At 43.0% G+C, this 27,666-nt stretch overlaps 1 protein-coding gene across 7 annotated transcripts; it reads right to left on the bottom strand.

Annotated features, from left to right (window-relative positions):
- Positions 1–26,976, bottom strand: TSC1 (TSC complex subunit 1). 7 transcript variants are annotated; one of them, XM_082295177.1, is made up of 23 exons: positions 26,835–26,976; positions 19,532–19,594; positions 18,312–18,487; positions 17,351–17,454; positions 16,565–16,717; positions 14,737–14,881; positions 13,555–13,709; positions 13,180–13,253; positions 11,577–11,755; positions 11,029–11,138; positions 10,684–10,807; positions 10,204–10,313; positions 9,899–9,971; positions 8,474–8,572; positions 7,814–8,381; positions 7,550–7,593; positions 6,858–7,024; positions 5,786–5,968; positions 5,317–5,427; positions 4,698–4,820; positions 3,551–3,738; positions 3,283–3,444; positions 1–3,014 (listed from the first exon to the last, which is right to left on the bottom strand). In XM_082295177.1, exons 3-23 carry the CDS (start codon positions 18,415–18,417, stop codon positions 2,534–2,536), a joined length of 3,459 nt encoding a protein of 1,152 aa, XP_082151303.1. In that variant the 5' UTR covers positions 18,418–18,487; positions 19,532–19,594; positions 26,835–26,976; the 3' UTR covers positions 1–2,533. The 7 variants fall into 7 exon arrangements, with proteins under 7 accessions (XP_082151303.1, XP_082151308.1, XP_082151304.1 ...); XM_082295182.1 differs by having other exon boundaries at positions 1–3,011; positions 10,204–10,310; XM_082295178.1 differs by lacking the exon at positions 26,835–26,976 and adding an exon at positions 26,693–26,833 and having other exon boundaries at positions 19,483–19,594.
- Between the last annotated feature and the right edge of the window lie 690 nt (positions 26,977–27,666).

Genomic DNA, 27,666 nt, shown 5'->3' with positions numbered 1-27,666 from the left:
CAATACATTTTATTTGTTCACAGTTAAACACAAGCAACTGCCTTGACATTTTAGAACATTCTAATAAGGACAGCAAAACCTCCTTTTGGTTTAAGTTCTCTTTAGCTTACGATTGTACCATTTCCTTGTATTTCATATTTATGGCATTTAATGTGGATTGTTTAACATGCTTACAAAGAGCGAGGCAGGGAACAGATTAACTTGACAAAGACAGCAATTTTAGATTTAACTAAAAGCAGTCAGTTAAAAAAATCTGTTTCCACTTCACTGATGGGACCCCTTCAAACAAACTGCAAGTTAACTACATACAGCAGATCCATGATTTTTAGACTTACGAAAGAAAATTGCAAAATTTGTTCCTCCATAATCTTTGTGGTCCATAAACAAACCTAAAGTGGTTTCCATTACTATCCCGGTGCTAAAATCCTGTTTAAAAGAAGAAAAAAAGCCACCTTATCAAAGAGCTTGCGTTGCTGCCAGGGCATTTTTGTGACCGACACAAAACCTGCCTCCCCTGGGAACGCCAGATCCGGGCTCGGCAGAGCGGGACGGGAATGAGCTCCTCCAACATTCCCGGCTGAGCTGGCCCATCAGGCCCTTTGTGTGCAAACCGTTCACTCCCAGGGCTGGGATCCAGTGGGAAAGGGGCAGGAAACCTCCAAATCTTACCGAAACACGCGCTACCACGTTTGCTACCACTACGTCTGAGAAAGCCTAAAGACGCCGACAAAACCAGGCTGTCACTTACAACCAACTCTCTACTCTCTACTCCATGCAGAGTCAGCTTTGACACAACCACTGAAGTTCACCTCTACTCTCAGAGTTTGGACTGACCAACCGAAAGGACACGGAGAATAATTTAAGACAGGCAGAAATGTATTCAGACCTTGGAGTTACGGAGGAGGCGGAAATGGGAGGACGAGTCCTGTCAGGGGCAAGTGAGCCGGGCACCAGCTGCTCTGAGAGTCTCGTTCCCACCCGGGCTAAGAAGGGATTTGAACTACAAATGCAAGTGTGCTTGGACTTGATTTCTATGTGAGGTGGTTCTTAAACAGCAGCTGCCACCCACAGAATGTTTAGGAGAAGAGGCCACGTGTGATGCAGGGGAACTGTGAAGCCTGAACCATCTGAGTACGCCTGGACCCAGCCACATGGGACATTTAAAACAAGCACTGCCTTCCTAACAGCAGGCCCTGCTCTGTCATGAAGGAGATTGAGTCTGACCACTGACAAGCCCTGATCCCACAATCCTCCTTCACAGAAAGCTCATAATTGATTTAAAACATGACCAACACTGTAAGGCTTCACACCAGGATTCTGATTTCAGTGTGAGCAGGATTCCTCCTCAGCCTTGTCATCTAAGGAAGCAGGATGAGGGTGAAGGGGAGACACCTAGAGCCAAACTGACATTGCTGAACAGAAAATGTGCTGCAATCCAAGTAGAAGAGCACTCAAAGGAAACCATGCTCTCCAAGTCAAGCCTGAAAAGGTATTCCCAGGAAGAATGAAGCCAATTTCTTGGACTCAAAAACATGGTGGTCTTGTTCAGACCAGGAACAAAGAACAGAACTATGAAGGAGAGTGAGGCAGCACATTTCCCTGATTAGAAAAGCAAATCCTCCTCTGCAGATCTTCATGAGCTTGGAGATCTACCTCCATGTTCTGCATCCTCTCCCTACTTGAGTGAAGCTTCCTCTTCCCTCTTCTCCCACCCCAATTGCTTTCCCATATGAACCAATGTGATGTCAATCACAGTCTGTCAGGCAACACTTCAAACACCAAGAAGATCTGAAGCTGGTGTTTTAACAAGTCTTCAGCATTTATGGTCTCTTCTGCATTACAAACTCCAGTTCCTTTTTGTCTGCTCAAACGTAACTTTCCAGGAAATGTTAAGGACAATATAAACAATGATCATGAATTAGGGTGAATGAATCATTTTGCAGAGGTACAATGTTCTTTAAACATTTGGGTATTCAGACTCCAACTTAATGAAGGCTGGGCTCTGAGGGATGTGGGACAGTGGACAGGCAAAAATAAAGAATGCACTGGAAATCCTAGTGCTGCTTCTTTCCAGAGTGAAAGGAACCGAAGTCACCTGGACAGGCAGCACAACCAGCTGCTCTAAATGGGAAGCTTGCAAGGAAATACAAAGCATTCAGAGTAAACTCACAAATGTTAATTTGGCCTCATATTGCACTCAAGTTCATAAACGCAGCCACTCAACTGGGGACAGGGAGAAAGGGAAAAAAATACTTGCAAATGCTAACAGTTGTCCCTTCAAATTAGTACACACTGCTAAGGATTGAATTTGAGAAAGAAGCAAGAGTTAGGCTGGGTATTTTCAATTCCAGACCCAAAAATCCACTTTGCATTCATTCAGCAGCCTCCTTCCGTTCCTGGCCATCGATCCTGCTCCGCTGCATGAGCCACTGCTCAGACCAAAGAAACATAAAAGCTTTTAGTTAAACTTGCACTCACGCCTCCTGTTCTATGCCAAGAATATGAAAATAACACTGATTGACTATCTTCCTCTTTAACTGTGGTCATGATGAGTTTCATTGTAGTCCATGATATGAAGCTGTCCAACACTGCTTTCCTGGAGCTTAGGTGAGAGGTTATCGGGGCTTGGAGGAGACTTTGACTCCATGCTTGGATCTTTACATAGTTCAGTCTTTAGGGCATCAGACAGCCTGTTGATGGTGACCCCCTCCTCATCACACTGGCTCTCACTCTTGTTGCGAAATAATTCTCGTGCCTTCATTCCAAGGAAGCTCTTGGAGCTGGGGAGTGAACCTACAGTCAGTGGGACAGTAGTCGAGGGCTCCAGCAACACCGATGTCTCCCAGCGACTGCTCAGCCTCTGGTTCTGGGGTTTTTCTGGGGTGGAGAGCTCGCTGCTGCTGCCCCCCTTACTGCTACTGCTGCCTCGGGTGCTGGGAGGTTTGGTCTCTCCATTTCTACCCATGGTTTCTTCACTGTGTCCTGCTGTATCTTCATTAGCACAATCCAGCCTGCTTGGGGAAGAGAGAGGACACAGGGTCAAGGAAATCACAGCAAGTAAACAGCGGAGAGGGAAATGCTGGCCAGGGCAGATTACTTTGATTACTTTGCATTTCTGCCTCTGGGTATGTACTTCAACAGGCTTCATTTCATAGCTCTGTGGCAAGCAGGAGTGACAGGGGGTAACCAGATGTGTCACACACTCAGCTTTGCAACATCCACTGTTCTAAGTCCCAAACTGACAATAATCCCACATGGGTCCTGCAGATTTCACACCCTCACCTTTCTTCTGCTGCTTCAGCTGCTTCTGTTTTATCATCTTCAAGTTTTTTCAGTAGGCTGCTCTTCTCCAGCCTCCCAAACAGATCCAAGATCTCCAGCTCAAATGCCTGGGTGATTCTTTTCTGGGCCTTGTACCTGCTTTCCACTGCCTGCAGCTGACCCCTAAACAGAGAGAGAAATCAGAATGTCCAAAATCTCCAGATTCTGCCTCAGCTGTGAACGTGCATCTGTCAAAGCACAGCTAAAACGTTGCATAAGAAGCCCCTACCTTGCTTGGATTTTAACATCTTCAAGGTATTTCTTTTGCTCCAGGAAGAGGTGGTCCTTTTTTGCAAGCTGAGATTCCAGTTCAGCTATCCTTTTCTGGGAAGCATCAAGCCTTTGGCTTTGCTGCTGAACACACAACTTTGCTTTCTCCAGTTCTTTCCGAAAAGCAGCGTGCAACATTTCAACCTCCTCGAAGCAAACAACACAATGGTAAAGTATAATTTGATCCTGTGTTATTTTTATTGGTGTTTAGACATGTTTCTGATGTTATAAATACGCATGTTTTAAAGCAAGCTAGAATAAAAGCAGCATTTCTAAAAACAGATATAGAAAACCAGCCCTGCCGAGGATGTACACTATTAAAATAACTACACATCACTGGAATTTATTAGCACATTAATGTTCCTTATGAAAACCTCTTTTCATCAAAGCACTCTTGCCAGTTCTGCACTGGATTAGAGTAGACAAACTCCATTTTAAATCCATTTTTCCAACACGACCTTCATTAAATACCAGTAGAAGCCTTTTTCTCAGTGTATTATTCACCTTCTTTAATTACGTGCTCTCACGCAGGAACGGTTATATTGTTGTGTAAGTTACTTGCTTCTAATTAGAAAAAGGCTTCTTTGAAGTCAGGAAGTAAAACCATATGAACCACAGAAGTTTTAGTGAAGTTACTGGTAACTTTTAATAGGAAAATGACTGAGTGGGAAGGCTGAGATGCTCATTTTAAAGTAACACCTCACGAAAACCCGTAAAATCCTTGTTAAGATCTTTCCACAAATTCTGGCACTACTACCCTGCATTATTTTACCAACAATCTGCTGTCAGTTATATTGCAGCACAGTCAAGTCTTGGCCTTTGGAAAAGAAATTGCTAAGAATTTACATGAGGTGGCTAAAACTGACCCCAGCTGTACCCCAACAAGCCCTTCTTAGCTTTCTGAAGGGGCACTGAAGATACTCCTCAAACCTACAGGGCAGAAAATACCTGAACAGAAGATCAAATATAAAATCAAATCCCTGAAAATCAATTTCAGAACAAAGAATCTGTTAAGTTTTCAAGGCCTTTCCTTCTGAACTCAGGGCTGGGAACTGCTGGATGATGACCTCAAGGGAAGTCTCCCCAAAAGTCCCCTGCACTGGTACCTTTGTAGTGTCTGTGTGCTTGTGCTGCAGCTGCTCCAGGTACAGCTCGTTGACCTCCCCAAGAACCAGCAGCTGCCTGTTCAAGAACTCCATCTGCTGTTGCACCGATTCACTGTTGGAAAGCTGGGAAGGGAAATGGAATAGAATCCAACACTGGGATGAACAGTTCAGCAGGAGAGTCCCAGCTCTCAGACAGGCATTGTGTTCACAGGGTATTTTTATAAAGAAGGGAGACAAAGGCTAAAATCCAATGCATCATAGGTAGTTAAGAGTTAAATAAATTTTTTTCATAAAGAACTTTTCATTTCCATTCAACTTCTGACATAAACAATATCTATCACAGGTCAAGATTTAGCAGAACTTTAATACAAATTCATAATGCTCAGTCTGCAAATTCCTGCTGTGGAAAAAGCCAAACCAAGAAATTTCAGAAGCATTTGAACTGCATTTAGTTTCTTCAATAAAACACATTTTTCTGTGGGTTTTTTTTTTTTTGTGCAATTAATATCAGACTTTATGGAGCTCAGCACAGGCTTCTTTCAGAACAAGAAAGAAAATTATCAGATAAAAAATAATCAGAAAGACACAAAGGGAACCTGACAACACTGACTTTTCTTACCTTTTGAGAAACTTGACTAAGCAGCAATTCAGTGTGACACACCTTGTTGTTGGCCTTCTTTAATTCCAACCTCAGATCTGCTATCATGTTCCTGCAGTCTTCCAGCTTGGTCTGTTCAAGTGACACAAAAACTACTCAGGGTTCTGAAACTTCACTAAGGACAGCAAGGGCACAGGGCTGGGAGGCTGTAAAACCTCCAGCACTGGAAATCAATTTATACTGACCCCTCCAAACCAGCTAAGAACCTGCCTTTTCCTATTTTCAAGCTGAGGACAGGACAAAACAGAACTATAAAAGGACGATATTAAGTTAAGCACTTCCATACTAAGTTATGCACTGTCTCATTTCCAATCAGGACAGTATCTCTAATAAAAATGTGCAGCTTTCTCTCAGGTATTTCATGCCTCATTATTAAGAAGGTTATTTTTAAAACCAGTAAGTAGGCAACAAATTTGTTGATGCTTCATACCTGCAATTCCTGGCTCTGGTTGTAGAATTCCTCCCGGTCGTGCTGCAGCTGTCGGATCTGGCTGTGAAGCTGAGCCACGATGTTATCATGTTCCTCCTGAAACTGGTGGTACCTTGCTTGTTCTTTCTGCAGACTCAGTTTCAAGGCCTGGATCTCCTTTTCCTGCAGTTTCAGCTGATCTTTCTGTTAAGAATCCCACATGAGGCATCAGACAAGACACCCACTTAGCAGTTAGGACATCTACCCTCAGCCAAGCAAAGCTGTCATTGCCAGCACGCAGGCAAACACTTTTCCACACATACATCATTTTATACAGAGCATGTTCTCAAGGCTTTTGGGGTTTGGCTTGGTTTTGGCTGAAAAGGAGATGAAATGGTGGTAGGAGTGGACAGGCTGAAAACTCACAGCCATATTCAAAGGCACAATGAGCAATAACCTATTTTTCCACTGCCCCTCATGCTTCCAATAGGTTCTTGGGCCTCACAGCTGAAGCAACAGTTCACCTTCCAAAACCTACTTGGAAGTCTATTTTTGGCTCTTGTAGTAAGTTATCAGAGGGTGAAACTGTTGATGGAATTAGCTATAATATGAAAATACAGAATGAAATACACCTAAATATGTCCTGAGACCTCCTTCAGTGCACTTACAACTTCAAATTCTGTCACAGTGAACACCTCTGGAAAGGCACACTTGAATTTTCAAAGCTTTTGCTATTACTCCTCAACTGAGGAGCAAAAGGACAGCACTTTATCAAATATGCAGTAAGGTGTTTAGCCAGGCATTGAACAACCCTCTATTAACAGGGAAGCCTTTACCATTATCCAAAGGCAAGTGCTGCCAGGGGTAAAACATGAAGGATTCAGCTGCCTGCAGTCAACTACAAAGTACTGACAATAACACTGACACTGCACAGAACTGGTGCGCACGTCACTCCACAAACACCAACTTTAATAAGGTGACAAATGAGGCTTCTTTGTTAATTGAGTGGTACCAAAAGACACCAGACAGGCCAATTAACACTTGTTGCAGCACCAGTGTGTCTCAGCCACCGGTGGAGCACAGCCCTGCTCACCATGGCAGCGTTGTGCTCCTCCAGAGCCGTGGCTTTGATGACTTTGCGCAGCAGCCGGCGGTTGCGCAGCGCGTGCTGCTGCCTCTTGAAGCGCTCGTACAGCAACTGGTTGTGCAGCAGAAGCAGTTGGTTCCTCAGGGTGTGAATCTCATCTGAGGGGGGAGAACCTGGAGTAGGAGACAGAAAAGGTTACTGAGCTTCACTCTCTGCTCTATTTATCTCCAACACTAAACTGTAAACATTTTTCCCAAAGCAACATGTATACGCCTCAAATGAACTGCTCCTTTGATTAAGGAAAGGAAAGCTAAGCCATCACCACCACAGAAGCCTAAGAGCACCAAACTAATATACAGACACATAAATAAGCAAGAAAAACAATCAGTTTTAGATTCAATGAGCAGTGAGAAGGTGGAAGGATCTGTCAGATGACCAGCAGCACTCTGAAGCTTAGTAACTCTGAAATGGTCAAAAGAAGAAGCATCTAGAATTTTGCACTTTTCAAAGATGAAAAAAGCAGCTCATTTCTTTGGAACACAGCTATCTGCTAAGCAGATAAACCATGACTTAGTGGAGTGCATCATCTTTCTGCAGCATTAGTTAAAAACCCACAAGCAAAAAGTATGCAGGTCATTGTTTAAGCAAGTCTAATAATAGAGGAACAGATTGCCAAAACACGTGAGAAATTTCCTCACCTCCAAAGTGAGTCCAGTCAGCAGATTTGCTTGGCAGAGACAATCTGAAAAAAGAAAATCCAGCATTAACAGGTAAGTTTAAGTATAAAAATGGAATGTTCACCTCAAAAGAGCTTATAGCCTGGTAAAAGTACAACTAAGGTCAGTTGGTATAAAAAGATTAGGGAGGAACAGTGCAGCTGCTTTTCCAGCACAGCTTAAAATTAAGCCAGCACAAAAAAGAGTAACAATAAAGTCTGCAAAGTAAGATTTTCAGTCACCTACTTGTTCAGCTCCTTAGTGTGTGCATCTGCTCCCTGCTGAATCAGCCTGTCCAGCACTTCCACGGGAGAAGTTGAGGACATACAGTCTTCATCCTGGGTTCCCTTGGTTTTCTTTAGCAGCTCCTCAGTCTTCTTGCCAACAAAGAGGTAGGCAGTCTTTGGTAATGCAACCTCGAAGAGGTGCTCATAGAGGGGAGGCTGCCCACTCCCAAACACCACTCTCCTTTGTGCTGGTACTTTGCAAGGGCTGGGAGTGAGAATACTCGGCTCCCCAGAGGTTCCTTCCCTGTTCCCAGCAGGGCTTTCCCCAGGGCCTCCACAGGGCTTGTCTATGGGAGTAAACGTTTGTTTGGGTGTTTCCCGTGCACCCTCAGGCCCAGGCTTGTCGAGAGATGTTAAAGGCTCAGAGGTCTGACTGTGTCCCTGAACACTGGAGGCTGCTGAGTGAGTCTTCTTCTGAGAGCCTGACAGATTTTCGTTTGTGCGGTAAAACGGGGAGTCAAATCCTCCTCTAGGCACCATGTGTTCAGCATCGGTCGTGATCTCGGAGATCTCTTTAGATATTGCATCTGAGGAGAGGGGAAGCATCATGATGCATTTGGTATTTCAACAAGACAAACATTTCCTTAGCTAAGATGTACCTAAGGAGGGCAGACATTACCTTCCTCTCTGTCCTTCTCAGCGCTATCCTCAAACGACAACCCACCTAAAAACTCTGCAAGATCACTTAAGGTTACTGAACTTTTACTACTGGGTATGTCTGAAAAAAACAGAAAACAGAAAGTTAGTTGTACAGGTGCTGTTTTCTGCAGCCTTAGCACAGCACAAAACACAAGTCTTTTACTGCTGCAAGGTCCTTAGAATAAAAGCTTGTCCCTCCTTCAGATGCTTCCTCAGAGCAGGAAGTTATCTGACTCCTGTTCCATTCCATGTGGGAAAACAGCTCAGAGATCAGTCACAGGTCAGTCCTGATCCCAAAATGTAATTTTGTAAACTTAACATTTCCTATCGCACAACCTCTGTGAGGAAGGATGTGCTGTTTGCAATTTAACCCATTAAATAAATAAAATAAGGTGGCTCGTGTGCACTGTGACTGCTCTACTTCCTAATTAACATTAACCTTGCCTTTAGCTTCTGAGCTGGCTCCACAAGGACACAGCACCTGCCTGAAAAAAGGAAGTTTAGCAATCTGATGTAATACAAACTTGCCAATATGTGGCTACTGATCAAAACTGAGACAGCAGCTGTTGGATACACACTCAAACCTGCAAGATGGAAGCCTCATGCTCAGCTCAGTCACAGATCAGGAACTCCGTGAAAAACCTCACCTGTTCTTCACTTGCAATTCAGAATGTTCAGATTCCAGTGGTACTACACATGTACACCATGGAAAACCAGCTCTGAATTTCACTATCATCTCCACTTTGAAGATGGTAAAGATTCACAGCACAGAGGTCTCAAATACAGTGCCAAAATCCCTTTCTACAGCTGTCACAGATGTAGATGACAGAGAATGGAAAATGGAATCTACATTTACCTATTAAAAGTTGAGTTCCTCAACCTATTGATTTCAGTATTTCACAGAACTTTAAAAAAAGTTCAAGTACAGCAATATAATTGTAGATAGAAAAGTTTTTCCAGAGGCCTTTAAGAAGAAGCATCATATCTACCCTGATGTGCAGCCTTACAGTTTGATCCAGACATGGGACATAAAACTTGCTGAAGCAAAATTTAATATACAACTCGCTGCTTCTAATAAAAATAATCATCCTCAAAGAATCAGCTTTTATAAAAGTAAATATCCTTTTTTGGCCTTCAGTGTAGATTTGTATATTTAAATATGCAGAAGAGCAAGGTAAAAAAAGATCTCAAACTATTTCTGAACATGAATAGTTAAAATGAAATCAAAAGCACCTCAAGAAGTGAAGTTGAATCACAGGTTAAGGGAGCATCCTGGAACTACAAAGAACTCAGGGAAAAAAAAAAAGTCCTGTGGGAAAGTGTTTGGGAATTGGAATATGTGTCAATAACAACTGGAGTTGTTTACAATAGGTTGTTGTAATGGGGAGAGGAAAATGGAGTTTACCCAATGATTTATCGCTGTTTGTGACATTTTGCTGTCGGTACAGTAAAGGCCTCCCAGAATCTGGTTTGTCCTCCTGGAAAACAAAAGAAGCCCAGAATACATTAATTGCCTTAGATTTCTTTGGCAACTGTGCAGCTGGAAATGGCAGTGGATGTCTAAACTTAGAAGAAAATGAGTTTTTGCAAGTGAAATGCAACATTCCTTATAAACCAGCTACGCTGATCTTTCTCAGTGAAGGTCACTGAATTAAGGTAAGTCAATGAAAAGAAAAACCCAATTAGTTCAGCAGAAGAATTTTGTAATACCTTTTTAGGAGGTGTGGCAGCAGCTGAAGGGAGTGAAACAAAGTCATCTGAAGTGCAGGGTGGAGGAGGAGATGTGGCTGGTGTTCCCAAAGGTGTTCCTTTCCCCCCTGCTGAAAAGGAGCACAAGTTCTCTCAACAGGCTCCCCTTTCCTCCTTTCAGCTGAACATTGTATGTGAAGAATTGTACATTTAAACACTACCTCATAGCATTTACTTCTTAAATATCTTTCAACTGTTTATCAATACAAAAGTGCAGTTTCCCAAAAGTTGCTTCAGACTTTGGCACTGAATTCACAGATTTCCTCTCTCAGTTTGCACCAGCACTGCTCTAGGTGAGGTACTCAGTTCACAGGAGTAATCACTCAAGCCTATCAACTGGCATGATGTGGCATTCCCATTTAAAAACCGACAGTAAAATTTACAGCCAGAATTTCCAGTATAATAACCCTTGAAGGCCTAATTCCAAAATGCAGCACGTACCAGATGAGCCAAAAGCTTTGCTGTAGGGCTGTGATGCAGACTGGGATGACTCTGATGGGACAACGCCGGGGGATGTCGGTGGCGTGGTCATACCACACACTGCAGAAGGGCTCCAGATGGTGACCTGTGCACAGAGTAAAACACAGCAGAGCTCAGAAAAGGAACGTGTGAGGCATCTGGATCCAGGTTCTCACACAGGAAATCAGGCAGGGATTAAATGTGAAATGAACACCAACTACTGAAGAGTTCACAGCACACCTCAAAACCATGAATTTTAAAGACTGGCATAAGAGACTACGAAAGTGCAAATCATGAAAACTTGCTGGGCTTCCTCTTCTGCTTTACCTGCTGTGGCTCAGTCGACAGCCTCGTGGACTGTGGGCTCAGAATCTGAGGTAGCTGCCCTGGCATTTGTGATAGTGTTAGCCGAGGAGTGGAATATGGGGTAGAAGTCCCTGAAAGTTAAAAAAAATAGAAAATCAAAATTCAAAAGTATCCAACACACCAAATACAAACCCAGGATTCTTCAGGCTAGGACTTAAAGGCTTTTAATCAAAGCATTTCAAATCCATTCAACATACACATTTGTAGGTAGAGACTTTTCTTCCAGCCTAAGAAAGTATTGAATACATTACATACTACAGCTTTCTTTTTTGTTGTTGTTGTTTTGGGGTAGGGAGGATGGGGGGGGATGAAGAGACAACTTTATATGAATATGCTGTATGTCTGCACATAGAAAACATTTATATATATTTGCTTTTTTAATGATGATTAATTTTCTGATGCCTAAGAATCAGACATCAAGTGGGATAAATTAGTGAGATGGGCTTTTTTGCTCTAGGGCCAGTTCTCCTCCAGCAATTGGTATTGATTAGCCATCAGGCAGGCCTTACCATAGCTGCTCTGTGTGTCAATGTAAGAGCTGGCACTGGGGTCAGTTTGATGATGTTTTAAGTTTGTGCAGAGTTTCCGAGACACAGAGTAATAACCATCTTCATACGAGGCTTCTGCAGGGTCCAGGGAGATTTTGGCACATTCTATCACAACATCATGAGTTTCTAGTCTTTTCCACCTGCAGACAGTTTTTGGATCCAAAAGAGTAAGTTAGTCAATTATTGTTAAAAACAAGAGTTCCTGGAGATAGGAGGAATTGGCTTGTAGGATGGCTCATTTGTTCCAGACAGCTTTGCATGCTCCCAGCCAAACTGGAACAAGGCACCAGACAGAAATTGCAACCAGATGACTTGTGAGAGGGGGTCTCAAAGAGGAGACAAACAGCTTTGACACAGAGATCCATAAAGGTCTGCCATGGAGCACTCTGGAAAGGAGGAACAGCATACGAAGACTTGGTTGATCCTGAGCTTCAGCAGCTGTAGAAATCAGCTCAACTACACTCAGATGTTGGTAGTCAAAATTTAGACATGCCAGCAGTGAGGGAATCTGTATTATTTAAACAAACACTGTCTGCAATGCCAGTTTCAGATCTGGGTTTCTCCTCCCAAGTTTGGGGAATGTTTTTTACTACTACTGCCTCCTTCACCCTGAAAACTACTTCTCACTAAATTAAGCAGCCAGATTAGATCTGCCCAATATTTCAGGGGATGGAAGTTCACTGTAAAGAAGAGAAAGCCCAGAAGGCTGTCTATTAAAGGCTGGGTTGCTTTTGAAAGTAGGATATTCTCTGTCCAAGATACCAAAACAGAAGGCTTCCACTGGTAGGTTTGTGCCAATTGTGCTCCTGAGTGGTGCCACCCTCCCCCCTGCAAAATTGAGCATTGTGACATTCAATGGGTTCCCAGTTAGGAGTGATTTCCTAGTGTCTCTGAAAAGCAGGGCAAGAGCACTACTGTGCAGCAACAAGAGTCAAATTCTCCTCTTCAGTGGCTGGGCCTGTGGAGACAAGAGAAAAGCAGCAAGTGGTGCTGCTGCAGGCAAATGAGCCTATTGCTAAAGAAAACTAATACAGCTGATAATGTTAACACATACCTGTTAAAAGAACTGATCTGTTAAATGAACCAATATCTAGGTACCAAAACAAGACACACTGAAGCCATTTTAAACACTTAAATCCCATCAAATACTTCAACAAACCCAAGGAATATGACCCAAACCTCCAGCCAATGAAGCATCTCTGGTAGTTTCATTTTATTTGTTATAGGCAAACTGTTTTAGATCTTTATGAGGGTGATTGATCATTAAATCATAAAAATAATATAAAGTTAAGTAGAAGACAGATGCCATCCCAGACACAAAATGAATTTAGAACCCCAACGTTGTTGTTAATGACCTTTCACAACAGTTTTTGCTTATTCATCCAGCTGTAAGCTGGGATGAAGAGTCTATGTGTTTACCTGGTGCAGCTATGAATCTGGGTGGCAGAACACCCTCACACAAACTGTTGCTGACAGAAAAGGTTTTGCTGCAACCTTCTGAAATAACCTCACTGAAAGCTGCTCAGTTTGAGCCTTTCCTAATAGCAGAGAGAACATATAATACCTTCGTGGGTCCAGTTCATGGTCCTTAGATCCAGTCACTAGCTCTGGATGAATCCGCACATGTTCCATCATTGGCTGGGAGGAAGAAGAAGGACTTGTTATCAGTGCAGCACCTTTGGATTGCACTAAACCACACAAAGCTGATGAGCAAACTACTGATCCCAAGAATTCAGAATGTTACATTTAACAGATAAGGTTAATACACATCACCACAGCTTCAAGAATTGATCCCAACTGAACTTTCAGTCAAGCTGCTCATTTTTATATTGTTTTGTTGATCAGCCCTCAGCTGAATTGGCAAATTAATTGTATTAAATTGGAATATATAGCTATAAATTCCTTGCCTCAGATAATACACAGATGAGCAGCATTTTACCTTGACTACTTCTTCAAAGGTCTCCAGGTTTTCCTTCATACTGTAGTGAGAGCGCAGAAAGGAGACAAAATTGCAAGGGTACATTCCATAGAGACGATGAAAGAGAGAATAAACGCTGGCATGAAGATGGACAAGATAAATCTCTGCCACATGACCTGGAAAAAGCAGTTAGAATCTTTTTCATTACACTGGAGAAAAGAACAAAAGTTCTAAGAATGCAAGCGAAGTACTTTGAAATTTGAAATGTTAAATGGAACAAGTCTTCCGGGGTACAAATAGTCCCTACTGAAACTGTGAAGTCTTCTCAGAAAACAAGCAACACTTAGTCATCAGCTCACAGGAAACCCAGAAATTAAGATGAAGACCATTAATTCCAACCAGTGTGCTGTCATTCTCAAAGCACAGCTTTGTTTTTATTCAAGTTAAAACCTGAACCTCCTCTAGATAGTGAGCCAGAGTAAGATGGACTGAATGATTAAAAAAGGAAACTAAGGTTTGTTTCACTTCCAAAGGTAAAAACTAAAAGCTTGTAGCCACCAAAAGCAATCACAACAGACAAATCTTAGTCTCCACCTCAGAAGTTCCAATACTACTTGCAATGCAGAATGGCTCTCTAAATAGCAGCTCTATGTGCTTAACACAGCACTTGTTCATTCGGCCATGAGCCACACTCACTGATACTGCTGGTGTTAGACATCAGACCCCTTACAACAAATTCAGCAAAGCCAGGGCTGTGAGAAAACCAGTTTTACCAACCTTCATGACTATTGGTAGTTGCACATTAAAAGAAACTCTTACATGCGTTGCTTCTTTCCCCTCCCCATTTATATCTGGGAATATCAAATTCCCCAAAATCTGCCTCAAACATCAGCATTTTCCCTTCTTCCTCCATTAAGATCAATCTCTGCTTTTCACTGTCATCAGGGCAGTACTTTGGTTCAGTGAAATTACATGCAGTAGCAGCACCACATGGAAGATTCTAAGAGGCTTCTAAATTCTGAGCAAAGAACTCCCCCATGCTCTCAAAGAACCAGAACAGCTTGTGGGCTTAATACATCATCTTTTGTGTTTAAATAATCTTAGACCATTAAGAGTCTCACAAAAGAATGTGCTCACCAACTGCACATGAGTCACAAGGATACTGCTAAACCACAACTGCATGCAACAAAGTAGAAATCTCACCTGGATTCTGCAAGCACCAGGCTGAGAGACGCCCAAAGATACCAAAGAAATCATGAAGGTACTGTTTGCCAGACTGAGGAATCATTGGCAACATGGTTATTAGCACTAGGACACCTGTGGTGAGTACTACTACATCTGTGTCAGTCTGCAAGAAGGGAAAAAACCTGCATTAGTTAAATGTGTTGAACTTAATTTTTTCCAAGGATGAAGTGAACACTGAATCATCATCATGGAAAAAGTTCTCTATTGAAACAGTCCCTCTGAAACCTACCAGAACTTAATGATCCAAAATTATTGAGTTTTTTCATACAGAGCAACTTGAAGAAAAAATAGATTTGGGATTCTTGCTCCTGCTCTTTTGCATTTCTGTATAAAAACTTGACTTAGTTAAAAAGGGGACATCACCACAGTTCCACAGCTGAGTAAAAAAAAATATTGGTACATGAAGTATCTTATGTGCCACCTCCCTTCTTTTGCAGAGCTAAACTCACACAGCATTCAGAGAATCAGAAACTGCAGATCTGATCAGGGTGTTCAAGTGTATTGGCAAGTTACCAACACAGGTCAAAAGCTTTTCTACTAAACCGGGCTGCTGGCTCTGGCTGCTGGAAATTTCACCAGACAGTAATTCAAACAATGACTAGAACACCTTGGCTTGTGCCACAAGAAAGGGATGTGGCAGTACAAACCTTTGGCTAGATGAAACAGGAACAGAGGATCAGATTTTAGGAAAGGACACAGAAAAGGTTCAAACTCTTTCCTTGCTACCCCAGTTTAATGCACATTTTCCTTGGTAGCTCCTCTGCTTTGTCAGCACGGGGTGCACAGAGCACAGGTCAGGCTGGCAGGTGCCACTGAGCTGCTCTGGGTATGGCCCAGGAGCCACTCAGGCTGATGGGACAGTCAGTTTTTAGGGATTTATCCTCCTCTGTGTGTCTACAGCCTCTACTCTCCTTCAGTCACACCAAACCTATCAGAGCACATTTCCTGTCCATCCTGACCCTCTGCCCACACCCCCAGCACCTTCACGTCTCTGTCCTACTCCTAGCGGCTTTCTGACACACTTCACTTCTCTCTCAGTCATGCTGCAAAGGGCAACAGATCTTGTCAGGCACGTCAGAAGTTCCAGTAACAGCAGTTGGAGCTGCTCCTTTGGCAGCTACAAATTTGTGGTGGTTTTGTTTTGAAGAGAGCTGGCACTTGACTGCATCATGCATTTAAATGTGACTTCATGACTAATGTGGATTCTTCACTATCATAATGAATTCCATTACTGACAATGCATTCTAGGTCTCAAAGCACTTTCCACTCCTTCTTCACTGGTACAATACTGTACAGTATTATAACTGATCAATCTGTAGATGGGGAAAAAAAACCCACAAAGCTTGGGGGAACAGCTACCTCCTTGTAATCCAGCATGTCAGTAGCTAAGAAGGGAAAGTCTGCTAATTCCAAGGTAACTTCACCACGGAATAGTCCATTGCATGGCCCATCTACACTGCAAGTAGAGGACACACAAATTCAAACTGCACCTGTGGGAAGTTACTGTATTTCTCATTAGGTTCACATTCAAGATATCCATCAGCTTCACCAAGGGCCCTCTTGTCTTCAGTGTATTTCAGGAAAGTTTTAATAAACTTTCCTAACTCACAGTGACAGTGGCTTTTAGAAACAAGATTGTCAGCAATAACAGGATCAGTACAGAGTATTCAGCAGATATTAATAGCACTGTGGCTTAACTAAATGACATCAAAACAGGAATCAAATGCCTTGCATCTGTATGCATGTTTACATCAGGTGTTTTATGGACAGCACTGACAGTTCTTACCTTGAGACATTTAAGTAATGAAAGCAGGAGAGGTGCTTGAGAAAGTTTGTGTTTCCAAGATGGTTGTCGTCTTATCACATGTCCCAGCAGAGAGAGGGTGGGTAAACGAGTAGCAGCTTTGCCCATATAATCATTAATTTTGTCCAGTAGATGCTGATAAAGGATTTTGCAGAGTAGTAGAAAAAGGAAAAGAAATGTATTTATATTTAACTGCTCTATATTCTTTTCCACCAATCTATATTCAGCAGCTTGTCAATATGGAAACTAAGCATTTTACAAATATACAGGATCTCAGAGGAAATAGAACCCTACAGTAACTTTGAGACTACTGGTATACAAATGCAAACTATACAGGCCAGAAGCAGTCACTGCACTTCAAAATGTTTATAAGTAAATAACAAAAAAAACAACAAAAAAAATCTGAGCAGCAGCCAATTTGTAGTGCCATTTCCAACCTATTTAAAATCCTTACTTGCTCTCAAAATACCCAATTTGTTTTAGGCTAACACATCCAGCAGAAGGAGCACTGTAAAGAGACAACATTAATCCTCCAAGTCCTTTCCTTTTTAGAGGTTCTTTGCTTAATTGGGTCAGTTTAAGCAACTCAAGAAACAGAGACCTCTGAAGTTTCTTAAAAGCTTAAACTACTCTTACTACAGAGATACTACATCTCTACAGCAAGGTAATTCTACACCAGAGTGGAACCCCAGAGTTTTAACAGATGCTATTTAAAGGCTGCTTCAATACCAGGCTAAAATCTGCCATAATAAGATTTTTTTTTTTTACCTTGTCATGAGGCTCTTGCAGAGTGGACAGAATATGCAGTGCCTGCTGAGAATTGGTTTCCAAGTAATAGTCCACCAGGTTGTTGACAAGCATAGGCCCACGGTCTGTCAGTTTGGGGACAGCAAGGAAAAAACCAAAAACATTCTCAATGCACTAAAAATGAAGCACTTGCTACAAGGACATTGCAGAACTTTTAAACAACTATTACACAATTTCTAACATAAAGCAGTCCTTGGTGTTTAGCAGACCTTTGGGAAAATGAGACCTCTCAACTGCATTTCCTGGTTCCAAACCATTCAAGCGATTGCATTTGGCTCAGTGAAAGGAACCAGGATTTTTAACAACCAACAATTACTGTCTAACCATAAAACCCTACAGGTAGCTGAGCTGCAAGGGTACTTTACCCAGTAAAGTGTTCAGGAGTGACTTGATGTTCCCTCCCTTCAGCAGATAAAGGAGAGCAAGTTCAGGGACAAGGACACCGGCAGTGCTCTCATGCTCTGAAAAGGCTCTGTCAGCACAAGTGATGCCTCAACAGCAGCAATCACTTTTCATAACGTCTGAGTCTGTTGTTTTGTTTGGGAGTAGGGCTTTTTGTTATTTTTTTTAATTAACAAAATCCCACTGGTTCCCATAATGGGGATGACACCTAATTCTTTCTGGATACACTTGACAAGGAAAGTTTCATCAGCTCACACTTGAGGCTCTGCCTCAGGAAAAGCCAGTCATTTTGTAATAGTGTTTTAACAATTATGTAACAGACCTTCCAGGAGCCATGCCATTAAACAAAATGGACTGAAGAGAAGCCTCAATCCTTAAAGCAATTTCAAACCCAAATATCAAGAGTTTCTTTCAAGCTGCATTTGCAAACACAGTGTTTGATAGAAAAAACCCCACATTATTCCATCTTTATTGATGTAAAAGCAAAACCCTTCCCAAAACTACACAAAAGGATACATACCACAAATGAGATTATCTTTGAATGCAGCTGTTATATCTTCCAGGACACCCAGAATTGGAGAATCCAGCATTGAGAGGAGCTCACCAACATTTCCTTGCTGTGCCATGATGCACGTACTGACATGAATGTGGACGTTAAAACTGCAGGAAGTTCTTCATTGGTGTCTTTCTACCAGACTAGGAGAGAAGAAACAGCAGATGAGTGAACTTTTCCTTTTCCCTTTCTAAAATCTCTCATCTCTCCTTTTCCATACAAGTGCCCATTTAACACTGAGAGGATTGTTAGGGTTTCCACACCTGCAATAAAAACTGTAAGAGTTTCCAAAAAGCCAGTGAGTCATGAGCAGGGTTTTCTTCATGTTTTTCACAAAGACATTAATCTGTTCTGCAGAAGGCCTCAGCATCTAGACTGTCAGAGCACTCTCTCACCTTATTTTTTTAATTTGCTCTCCAGGTCAGCAAACTGAAGCTAAAGTGTTGAATAAAATGCAAAAAGCTCCCTAGAAACCCTCCATTCCTGAGTTCTTGCAGCAATTCCTCCTCAAACCACCTTTCAAGTCCTTTGCATAGAGGACTAAACTCTAGAGAAAATACACACTTCCAGATCCTTCTCCACTCCTGTGACCAGGTCAGGAATTCCCTGCCCTGGGCTCTGCATTGCTGCACACTCAGAGATTTGGGCTTTAAGACTTTGCAACGTGGCCAGGCTGCAGCTGTTGGGAAACTCAGGCAGGGCTGCTGCAGCTGCTGCTCCTGGGCAGCCTGAGGACACCAAACACAGGCTGAGCAGCACAACACACCTTGACTTCACTCGTGTGATTTGTGAGTAATACATCAATGCATAAAGTATTAAATGCAACAGTGTGCAAATAACATGACTGGTCAGCTACACATATTAAGTGAGAGCAAATCTAAGCCATTTCAGGCTTTTAAAATGGCTTCTTCCCATGTACAAGCATCAGAGAGATTCAGGTGTCACATCTATCTACCTACCACAAAATGAATCAATTTTTATTTCATCCATAAGAATCCTATGCTGAACCTTTCTCAGTAGAGAATGAAGGTGGCTTTAGATCACACCTAATATTATCAGCAAGGGTTTCTTCTTCCCTCCCACTCCGAGCTAGAACACATTTTTCACTTCCCCCATGGAAGGCAAGACTGACACATACCAAGTTTACACACAAAATTGTTTTTCTACTGCAGTTGTGTTTACAGCACCTGTTCTGTGGATGAGCTGAGCTTCTGTCTGCAGTGCTGTCAGCCACACACCTTTCATGATCACTAATAAAGAAAAACCAGAAAGAGGTTAAGAAAAGGCACGATTTATTTCTTTCTTATCACACCAGATAGATGTTCAGACCAGCACTAAGTTTTTTACACAGAATAGCAGAGTTGAGCACCCCCTGTGTGAGAACAGTCAGCCCTCAGTCTGAAAAACACCAAAGGGTGCTGCAGTTGCTCTTTCCAGAACTGTCCACAGGTTAAGCTGTGCAATTACCTCAAACTAGATGGCTTTCACAAGATCACAGATTTGTACTGTGACCCTTCAAATGCAGCTAAAGGGTTTTATTTATGGCAGGTAGAATCTTGCACAGAAAGGATTCTTCGCTATTCTGAACACTGAGTAATTAATTTAAGCCTTTAAATCCTATTCAAAACATTTTTAGGCATTAGCCAAGGACCACAGACCACTGCTCTGTTTTAAATGATAATGCTGTAATTACCTATACACATATTACTTTCTTGAATATTTATGGTTAACAAAGTTACTGGACAGCAGGAGTTAACGTGTCCACCAGTAAACTTTGTCATTTGCAACATATCCCTCTGCAGTTGCAGAACTGCCCAAGGTCACTTTTCTTAGTGCCACCAGACATCAGCTTACTTAATCTGGCACTGATTGCAAATTCAAAGGTGATAGTATGGCACCACACTCACAACTGGCATTTCAGTAGCAACAAACTGGCTGGAGCGTTCCAGTAATCACCACTGCAGAACACAAAACCCCTCACCCTCAGTTTTCAATGATTGTAACTGAATAGTCCAAATGAAACTTCAGTTCATGTACAAGAAGCCAGCAGAGTGTGATCACTGCAGTGTTTAGATTGAAATGCTATTTCCTTTCTAGTCTAATGCTGGCATAATGCTAAACCTGCAGACTTAAAACTGGCTGGGAGTGTGAGCAAGACTTGGATAATAATAGAATAGAAACTTGGGGTGAGGGAAGTTGCTTTTTAGTGAAAGCAGAATGGATCTATGCTTTTCATAAAATCAGAGCTGGGATTTGTTGTGGTTTAGGTTTTTGGTTTGGGGTTTTTTGTTGGGGTTTTTTTTCTCTACATTGTGCAGACTCCCAAGCTTCAACTCCTTCCTCAAAGCACTTGCTGTTCAGAAGACCAACAATGCTCAGAGAGTGAACCATCCTTTCAAAAAGTTTAAAGCCACACATCCGTGCAACCTAAGAAGTCAACCTTCCACTCTGTTAGTAATTTTGAGGAATCAACTGCTTTTTTAGTTTCTAGTAATCATTATAATACTGAATTCACTCAATGACTGCATTTGGAACACTGTATGGGGAAGCAGCTCACTCCAAGGAATCTATTCCTTTATTTCTGAGAACACATTTTTCAAAAAGGCCTTGCTGTCCCTCAGTTTCTATCAGGACACAGTCTCAGCTAAGGTTAAGCAATAGATCCACCAGCTTCATAAGCAACATGAATTAGTTGTTTAAAGTCTTGTTAACAAAAGAGATGACCACACCCCCAGAGCAGCTGCAAGAAAAACCTGTATTTAGAATTAAAGCAGCAGAAACACGAGTCTCTGCTTTTTCACCCCATAAAAACCTTGTCAACTCTTCTCTTTGATTCCTACTCCATACTTGTGAAAAGACTGATTTTTTTCTTATTTTCCTTGAGCAATACCATTAGATTGGACCAGATCTTTGTCACACCAGTAAAAACCTCAAGAGCAGTTGCATTCATTCTGATATTGCCAGAGGAAAAGCTGCAGCCTGGTGAAATCATAAAACACACCTTTGAAGAGACTATGGATGGGCTCTGGAAGTCAGGTTCCACAATACCTCTGTACACAGATGGGGAAAACCCCGGTTTAAATGTTGAGTAGGTAAGAGGATTTCAAACTTTGTGCCACTGTGCTGGCACGAACAAACCCTGCCATCAGATAAGGGCGAGGCTGATAAGGTGAGCTCAGCTGCTGATAAGGACACACACACATACACACACGTAGGTAATGGATCATTTCCCAAGCTCCCTGACTAAAACAGATGGCTCGAGTGACCTTGTGCCAATAAATCCAGCATCTTTTATTTAAACTTGTCAATCGTGTACTGGAGTATTTTAAAGTGGAGCAGTCTCCACTCCAAAAGTATTCAAAGTATTAATAAAAGTATTTCAAAGCACATCTGAATATGTTACACACAGGTACCTCACAAGGTAGACGTTTATCTGAAGTTACACCAAACCAGCCAGTGTGTCATTATACACAAATGGCCATAACTTTAAAAAAGCAAATCACAGCTTTTTTTCTCAAGGTAAAGTCACTCTATCATTTTGTACTCTAAGTAAGAACGAGATGCTCCAAATCTGTGCCCAACGCAAATGAACAAGTCAGGAAATTCCAGCAATAGTCTTAAATCATGTCACACTTTTTTTCAGGCAAAGGCAGCTGAATAAGTAGTTTACAGGCAACAGGCTTTTAGTCAGAAAACGCCGTGTTCTGGCAGACGAAGTTCAGCTCCATGGTGTCAGCGTGATTTATCACAGTCCCACCAGGAATTTGTGATGTGATTTTCAAATCATGTAGATAAGCACAGCCCAGGTTAAGGGGCTCCCATCACCTTGTGAAACAGCAGGATCAGCCCCTGACTGTCATGGTATTTTGTATCTGGAATTGATACTTGTGTGGTGAACAGGACATCCCTGACATCTTTACAGTATCACATCACCACCACGGCTTTCTGCTCAAATACATAGTTACAAGATGAGTCCCGCTAATGCTTCCATCCCCAGATACTGCAATCATTCCCTCATCAGAAGAGTTTCCACATCCCTGCAGCCATTCTTGCAACTAATAGGATTAAAACAAGTAAGTTTTCCATGTGATTTGAGTCACTGACTCTTCACTAACTTTTAAAGCTAGTTTTACATAAAAGATCCAAAGTACTTGGTCACTAAAGAGTAGGAAAGAAGTCTGTTTAAATACCTTTTAAAACGCACCATTTTAATCTCACTGGAAAACATCACACCAACAGCACTTCTTATTCTTATATTCAAGAGCTTTCTTAGAGATATACTTAGTAAAAAGTATTAAAGCGCCAATACAGCTTTGGAGCCATCTTACAGAAGGAAAAGGAGAAGCCAACAAGCCAAAAACCCAGTTTAATTTTTTTTTTCAGTAGCCAATTTAACTCCAACACAAAACAGTTTAAGCTACAAACTCGAGACAAAGGGAAAGACAGTAGAAATATTAATTGGAAAAGGCTAAGCAGAGAAAGAGACAGCAGAGTATTCCCAAAGATTATGACTTCTGTAAGTATTTCTGTCAAGAGAAGATGTTCTTCTGTTCAGTGTATTTTTATCTCAAGCCAAATGAAAAAGCAGCTGGTAGTGCCAGTTATGCTGCTCGAAGGGGTGGGGAGGAGGGGGACACACCACAAACACACCCTCGGCCTTTGCTGCAACAACACCCAAATTCAGACACCGGGAGCACCAACTCTGGGGGGTGCTGAGGGGGATCAATATCGGTATTTTATCTCTCCTCATCAACCAGCAGTTAAATTTAGGGTGTGCCAATAAATGGTCAGTGCCCCCTCTGCCCTGAGAGAAAAGGGGATTTGATTTCAACACCACGAGTCCAGAACCTTCAGATTGACACTTTTCCATCTGATTTCTATTGCAGGTAAGGTCAGGTCACATCCCCAGGTATTGCTCTGGCAAAAGCCGTGAACGAGGACAGAAGGATTTTACAGCAATTGTTTTCAAAGAAAAATTCAGATTGACAACACAGCAGCCCTTTTCACTCACATCTTTGAAATGTTGGTCATGAAAGGATTAAGCCTCACCCCCTCCCATTCACCACACAAAAACTGAAGCCTGTTTTATGTGTCCTAACCATGCTCAGTTTTACATTTCCCTCACAGTTAAACTAAACAGTGCCATTATACAAGTGACATAAGCAATGAATGAAAAGTTCCAGCAGGGAGAAAAGCCACTGCTGGCATAGGAAAGCAAGCAGCTGATAATTCCCTTTTTCACCACCCAGAAATAATAACTCTAAATACTCTAAACCTACGTTCAAACTGATCACTACAACCAGCAGTACAATCAATTTAATTTATTTATTCATCTTTAAAGAATGAAGGTATCTGGCTTCTTCTCACAGCAAATATTTTCCTGGTTATATTAAGATCTGATACAAGATTCCATAACTAAACTAGATCATTACTTATAGTTATAACTTGACATTATACCCATTCTCCTGTACTTTGTTACAGGTGCTTAACTGACGTGGGAACAGGAATATCACAAAAACCCCAGCACGCCCAAACAAAGAGAGAAAATCATATTCAGCAATATTTAAGATTCTTTGGACTCTGTGCTGTGCTAATACACTATTGCTAATTGCTACTCATCACATTTCTGTCAGAGGGAAAATTGTTTAAAAACAATCCATGTCATAAAAAGCCCAAACATGAAAGGACTGTCATTTCACCCTCTGGCAGAAGCCAGGCTAACCAGCCAGTTACTAAAGGGAATCAGGGAATTATTACAATTCCTTACACACAACTGCATATATTAATAGCAAATAAATAAATAAGAACAAGCCCTGGCTTTCTGTAACAATTTAATTAACAGTACAGGGAAAGTAAGTCCAACTGTGGAACCTTTTTAACTACAAGCAGGTGATCAGAGAGCTCTAAACTTGGCACTAACACAAGGAGTGAGACTCCTAAATCTCTGCAGCATTTTTTTTTTTTGCCCCAAAGAGGAACCTTTTAAAATATTCACACAGTTAGGCAGCAATTCAGTAAACCTTGAAACCACTGCAACCTATCTAATGTACTCATCAAGGCATTTTAACTGCTCCAAGAATTAAACTCAGCACTACACAGAACAATACCAAACAATGTGTAACTGTAAAGTAAAAACAAAACATGAATAATGCCCAGGAAAGTGACAGCAATTCACCACTGCAAGAACTTTACTCTGAATCTTAATGTGCTACTCAAAAAATGCTTATGCTAAGAAAGGAAACATCATTACTTGTCCTCATTATGTTTATTAAACTACATGAACATACAATACCGGACACTAAGCTGTAACATTCTTTCTTAAATACACACCTGTCTGCAACATGCCACAAAATCCAGTGCCATCCCTGCTTCGACCACTGCAAAGTGCTTTGATTGTTTTATTCGCTTATTATTGAAGAATCCCAGAATGGTTTGGGTTGGAAAGGACCTTAAAGACCATCAAGTTCTACTCCCTGTCAGTGGCAGGGGCACCTTCCACTATCCCAGGTTGTTCCAAGCCCCATCCAGCCGGGCCTAGGACACTTCCAAGGGATCCAAGGGCAGCCACAGCTTCTCTGGACAACCTGTGCCAGGGCCTCCCCACCCTCACAGGGAAGGAGTTCCTCCTAATAAATGAAAAGGTATCTTTTCCAAATAGATATGTGTGTGTGTGTGCACCATGCATGTGTGTTACAGGCCATTCAGTTTGTACAGAGGCTGAATCACATCCCCAGCTCCTGTCGGGGCTGACAAGAAGGTGCCTGGCAGTTGGAAGAATTTCAGGAATCAGGACAAGTCAACATCCCAGCAGTCCAGCTGCAAATAGAGCCAGCATTCATTTTAAACTACAAATAGTTACTGAAGACAAATATTTGTCCAAACACCAAAACATCTGCAGTTGGCCAGTGTATCTCACATGGGAATCCATTAATAACACGACATTTTTAGTCACCATAAAGGTAACAAAGAGTTAAGGTGTCAGAATTCAACACAGCCAGAGATAAAATCATTTTAATTAAAGCTTATCTCATGACACATTAGATATTCTGACTATATTCTCACTGGTGTAAGTCCATGCAATTCCCCATAAAAGAAATGTAGTGCTGGGTGAACTGGGTTACTGAGAAACCAGAACAAATGAACAAACAAAAACAAAGCAAAAAGGGTTTTCACTGAGGAAAGGATCATAAGCCCCTGATTTTATTTTAAACTTCAATGTGGTGTAGCTGTTCCTGATAAGCAGAATACCTGATTGCTGCTCAGCAAAGACAACAGTAGACAGATGGATTCCCAAAGTTTGCACTGATTATTAAAATTTCCAGAGTTTTCAAAGATATAGTCTCTAGTTGTTCATACATGTAAGTTGAAGAGGAATTCTTTCACCTAATAGGATCACTTCAGTAGTGCTTCAATTCTGATGGATTTCCAACAACTATCCCCAGATATTAATGTCAGAAAACTGCAGGATCAGACCACGCACAGAATGAAAACCTGTATTAGCACCCACTGGAAGGTTCTCTGGAAACAGCAGTTCTGGAAAGAGTTCTGCACACAAAACCTGATCCCGGTTTCTGGGTCATTTCCAGGGGTTTTGAATCATACATTCCTTTAAGGCACGTTCTTCCTTTCACTCACTGCCTTGTAAAAGACTCATTAAAAAAAAACCCCAACCCCGAACAGCAAGGGGAGAAGCTCTGCCTAAACTGATAAAACAATGATAGAGGATGCATCCATAGCAAACAAAGGGTGAAAACTTCAGAACTGCAGCCTTCCAAGTTCTTTGGGATAACAGGAAGCAAAATGTTTTATTGTAGAAGTAAACAACATCCTGAGTTCACATTACCTACCCAGGAGCAAGGAAATGAGAAAAGCCTTCCTCACCGAGAGGACAGACTTTAACAACTGCTTTATTTAATACCCAACCCCGGACAAGGGAACCCCCTCAGCAAGTAACCGAGGCAGAGGAAGCCTGGAAATCGCTACTCAGCTGAGCCTTTTTCGATAAAAGGCGCAGAATTAAAAGGGCGCTTTGGCTGGTGGGGGGACCCTGCGTGGGGGGGGGGAGGGGGAGGGAGCGCCCCGAGGCCCCCGGGCAGCGACCCGGAGCAAGTTTGTCTGAAAGGAGGGAAAGGGGACAGACGGAGGCAGGAAAGGGGACGGAGGGGGAACACCACCCCCCCGACTTCCCCATCCCCCCGACCCTTTCCCTTTCTCCTGCCGCCTCCTCCCCCAGCCCTTTCTCCCTGCTTCCCCGCTCATCCCTCTGCTCTGCCTCCTCCTCTCCGTCCCCGCGGCTGTCCCCGGTGTCGCCGCGGCGGTGGCGGCGGGGGCCGGCCCGGCGCACTCACCTCGCCCTCTCCTCCCCTCAGCTGTTTACCACTCCGGGCTCCTCCGGCCCACAGGGCGCCGCCATCTTGGCCCTGCCTCCCCCTCCCATCAGAGCGCTTCGCCCCTCGGATCCCTCCGCTCCGCAACCTAGTCCCGCCTCACCGCCTCGCTCCCCGCTCGCTGCCCGGCTTCTCTCCCGGTCCCTCCCCGCCTCGGTAGCCCCTCCCGCCTCACGGGACCTTCCCGCCGCGGGGGATGAGCGGGGGGCAAGCCCGCGGCCGCCGCGCCCCCGCGGTGTCCCGCGGCGGAGGGATCTCGGCGGGGGCAGCGCTGCGGCTGGCGGAGGTCGCGTGATCCGGGGGGCGGGGCCGCGCGCGGGCGGTAAACAAGGCCCGGCCCTGAGGGGACGGCGCGGGCGGGGGTCGAGCCCGGCCCGGGGAAGGGCGCTCGGTGCCCGCGGTTCTGCGGGGTCCCGCCTGCGAGCGCCGCAAAAAGCGCGGGGATGTGCTGAAAGGGAATAAAAAAAAGGGGCTCGGAAGTGCCGCTGTGTGCGGAGTGGTGCTGTCGGGACACGGCTCTGTGGCTCCCGGACAGAGCCCCCGGGCACGCGCCCCAGATCGCATTGATTTTAATTGATGGACGTGCAAAGCTCGTTTCCTTCTCCCGTTTTTGGGTCCCTGAGGACTTAACTCATCCAAGCCGCGCGCAAGGGTTCTGTCTTCGTTTTTGTTTTCTTTTTTCTCCCCTAAAATGCGGCAACCGTACGACACAAACATTCCATCCTTCCAGATAAAGGTTAATCTTTGCCTGTGGAAAATGCAGGGTAGGAAGGAAGAAAGGGAATTAGCACGGGGAAGGATCTCCAGCCTTCGGTTTTGTGTGCCACGTGCAACAGGTTTTCAACTCAGCATTTCAGTCCCCAGACTGGGGGATCTCCGTGTTTTCCCTTCTCCAAGGAGGAGCAGCTCCGCAGGGACGCACCGAGGGTGCTGGG

This window comes from Coloeus monedula (assembly GCF_965178545.1).
Source record: "Coloeus monedula genome assembly, chromosome: 21".
Lineage (NCBI taxonomy): Eukaryota > Metazoa > Chordata > Aves > Passeriformes > Corvidae > Coloeus > Coloeus monedula.
The sequence above is the reverse complement of the archived record's forward strand: the minus strand, read 5'-3'. Positions and strand labels throughout refer to the sequence as shown.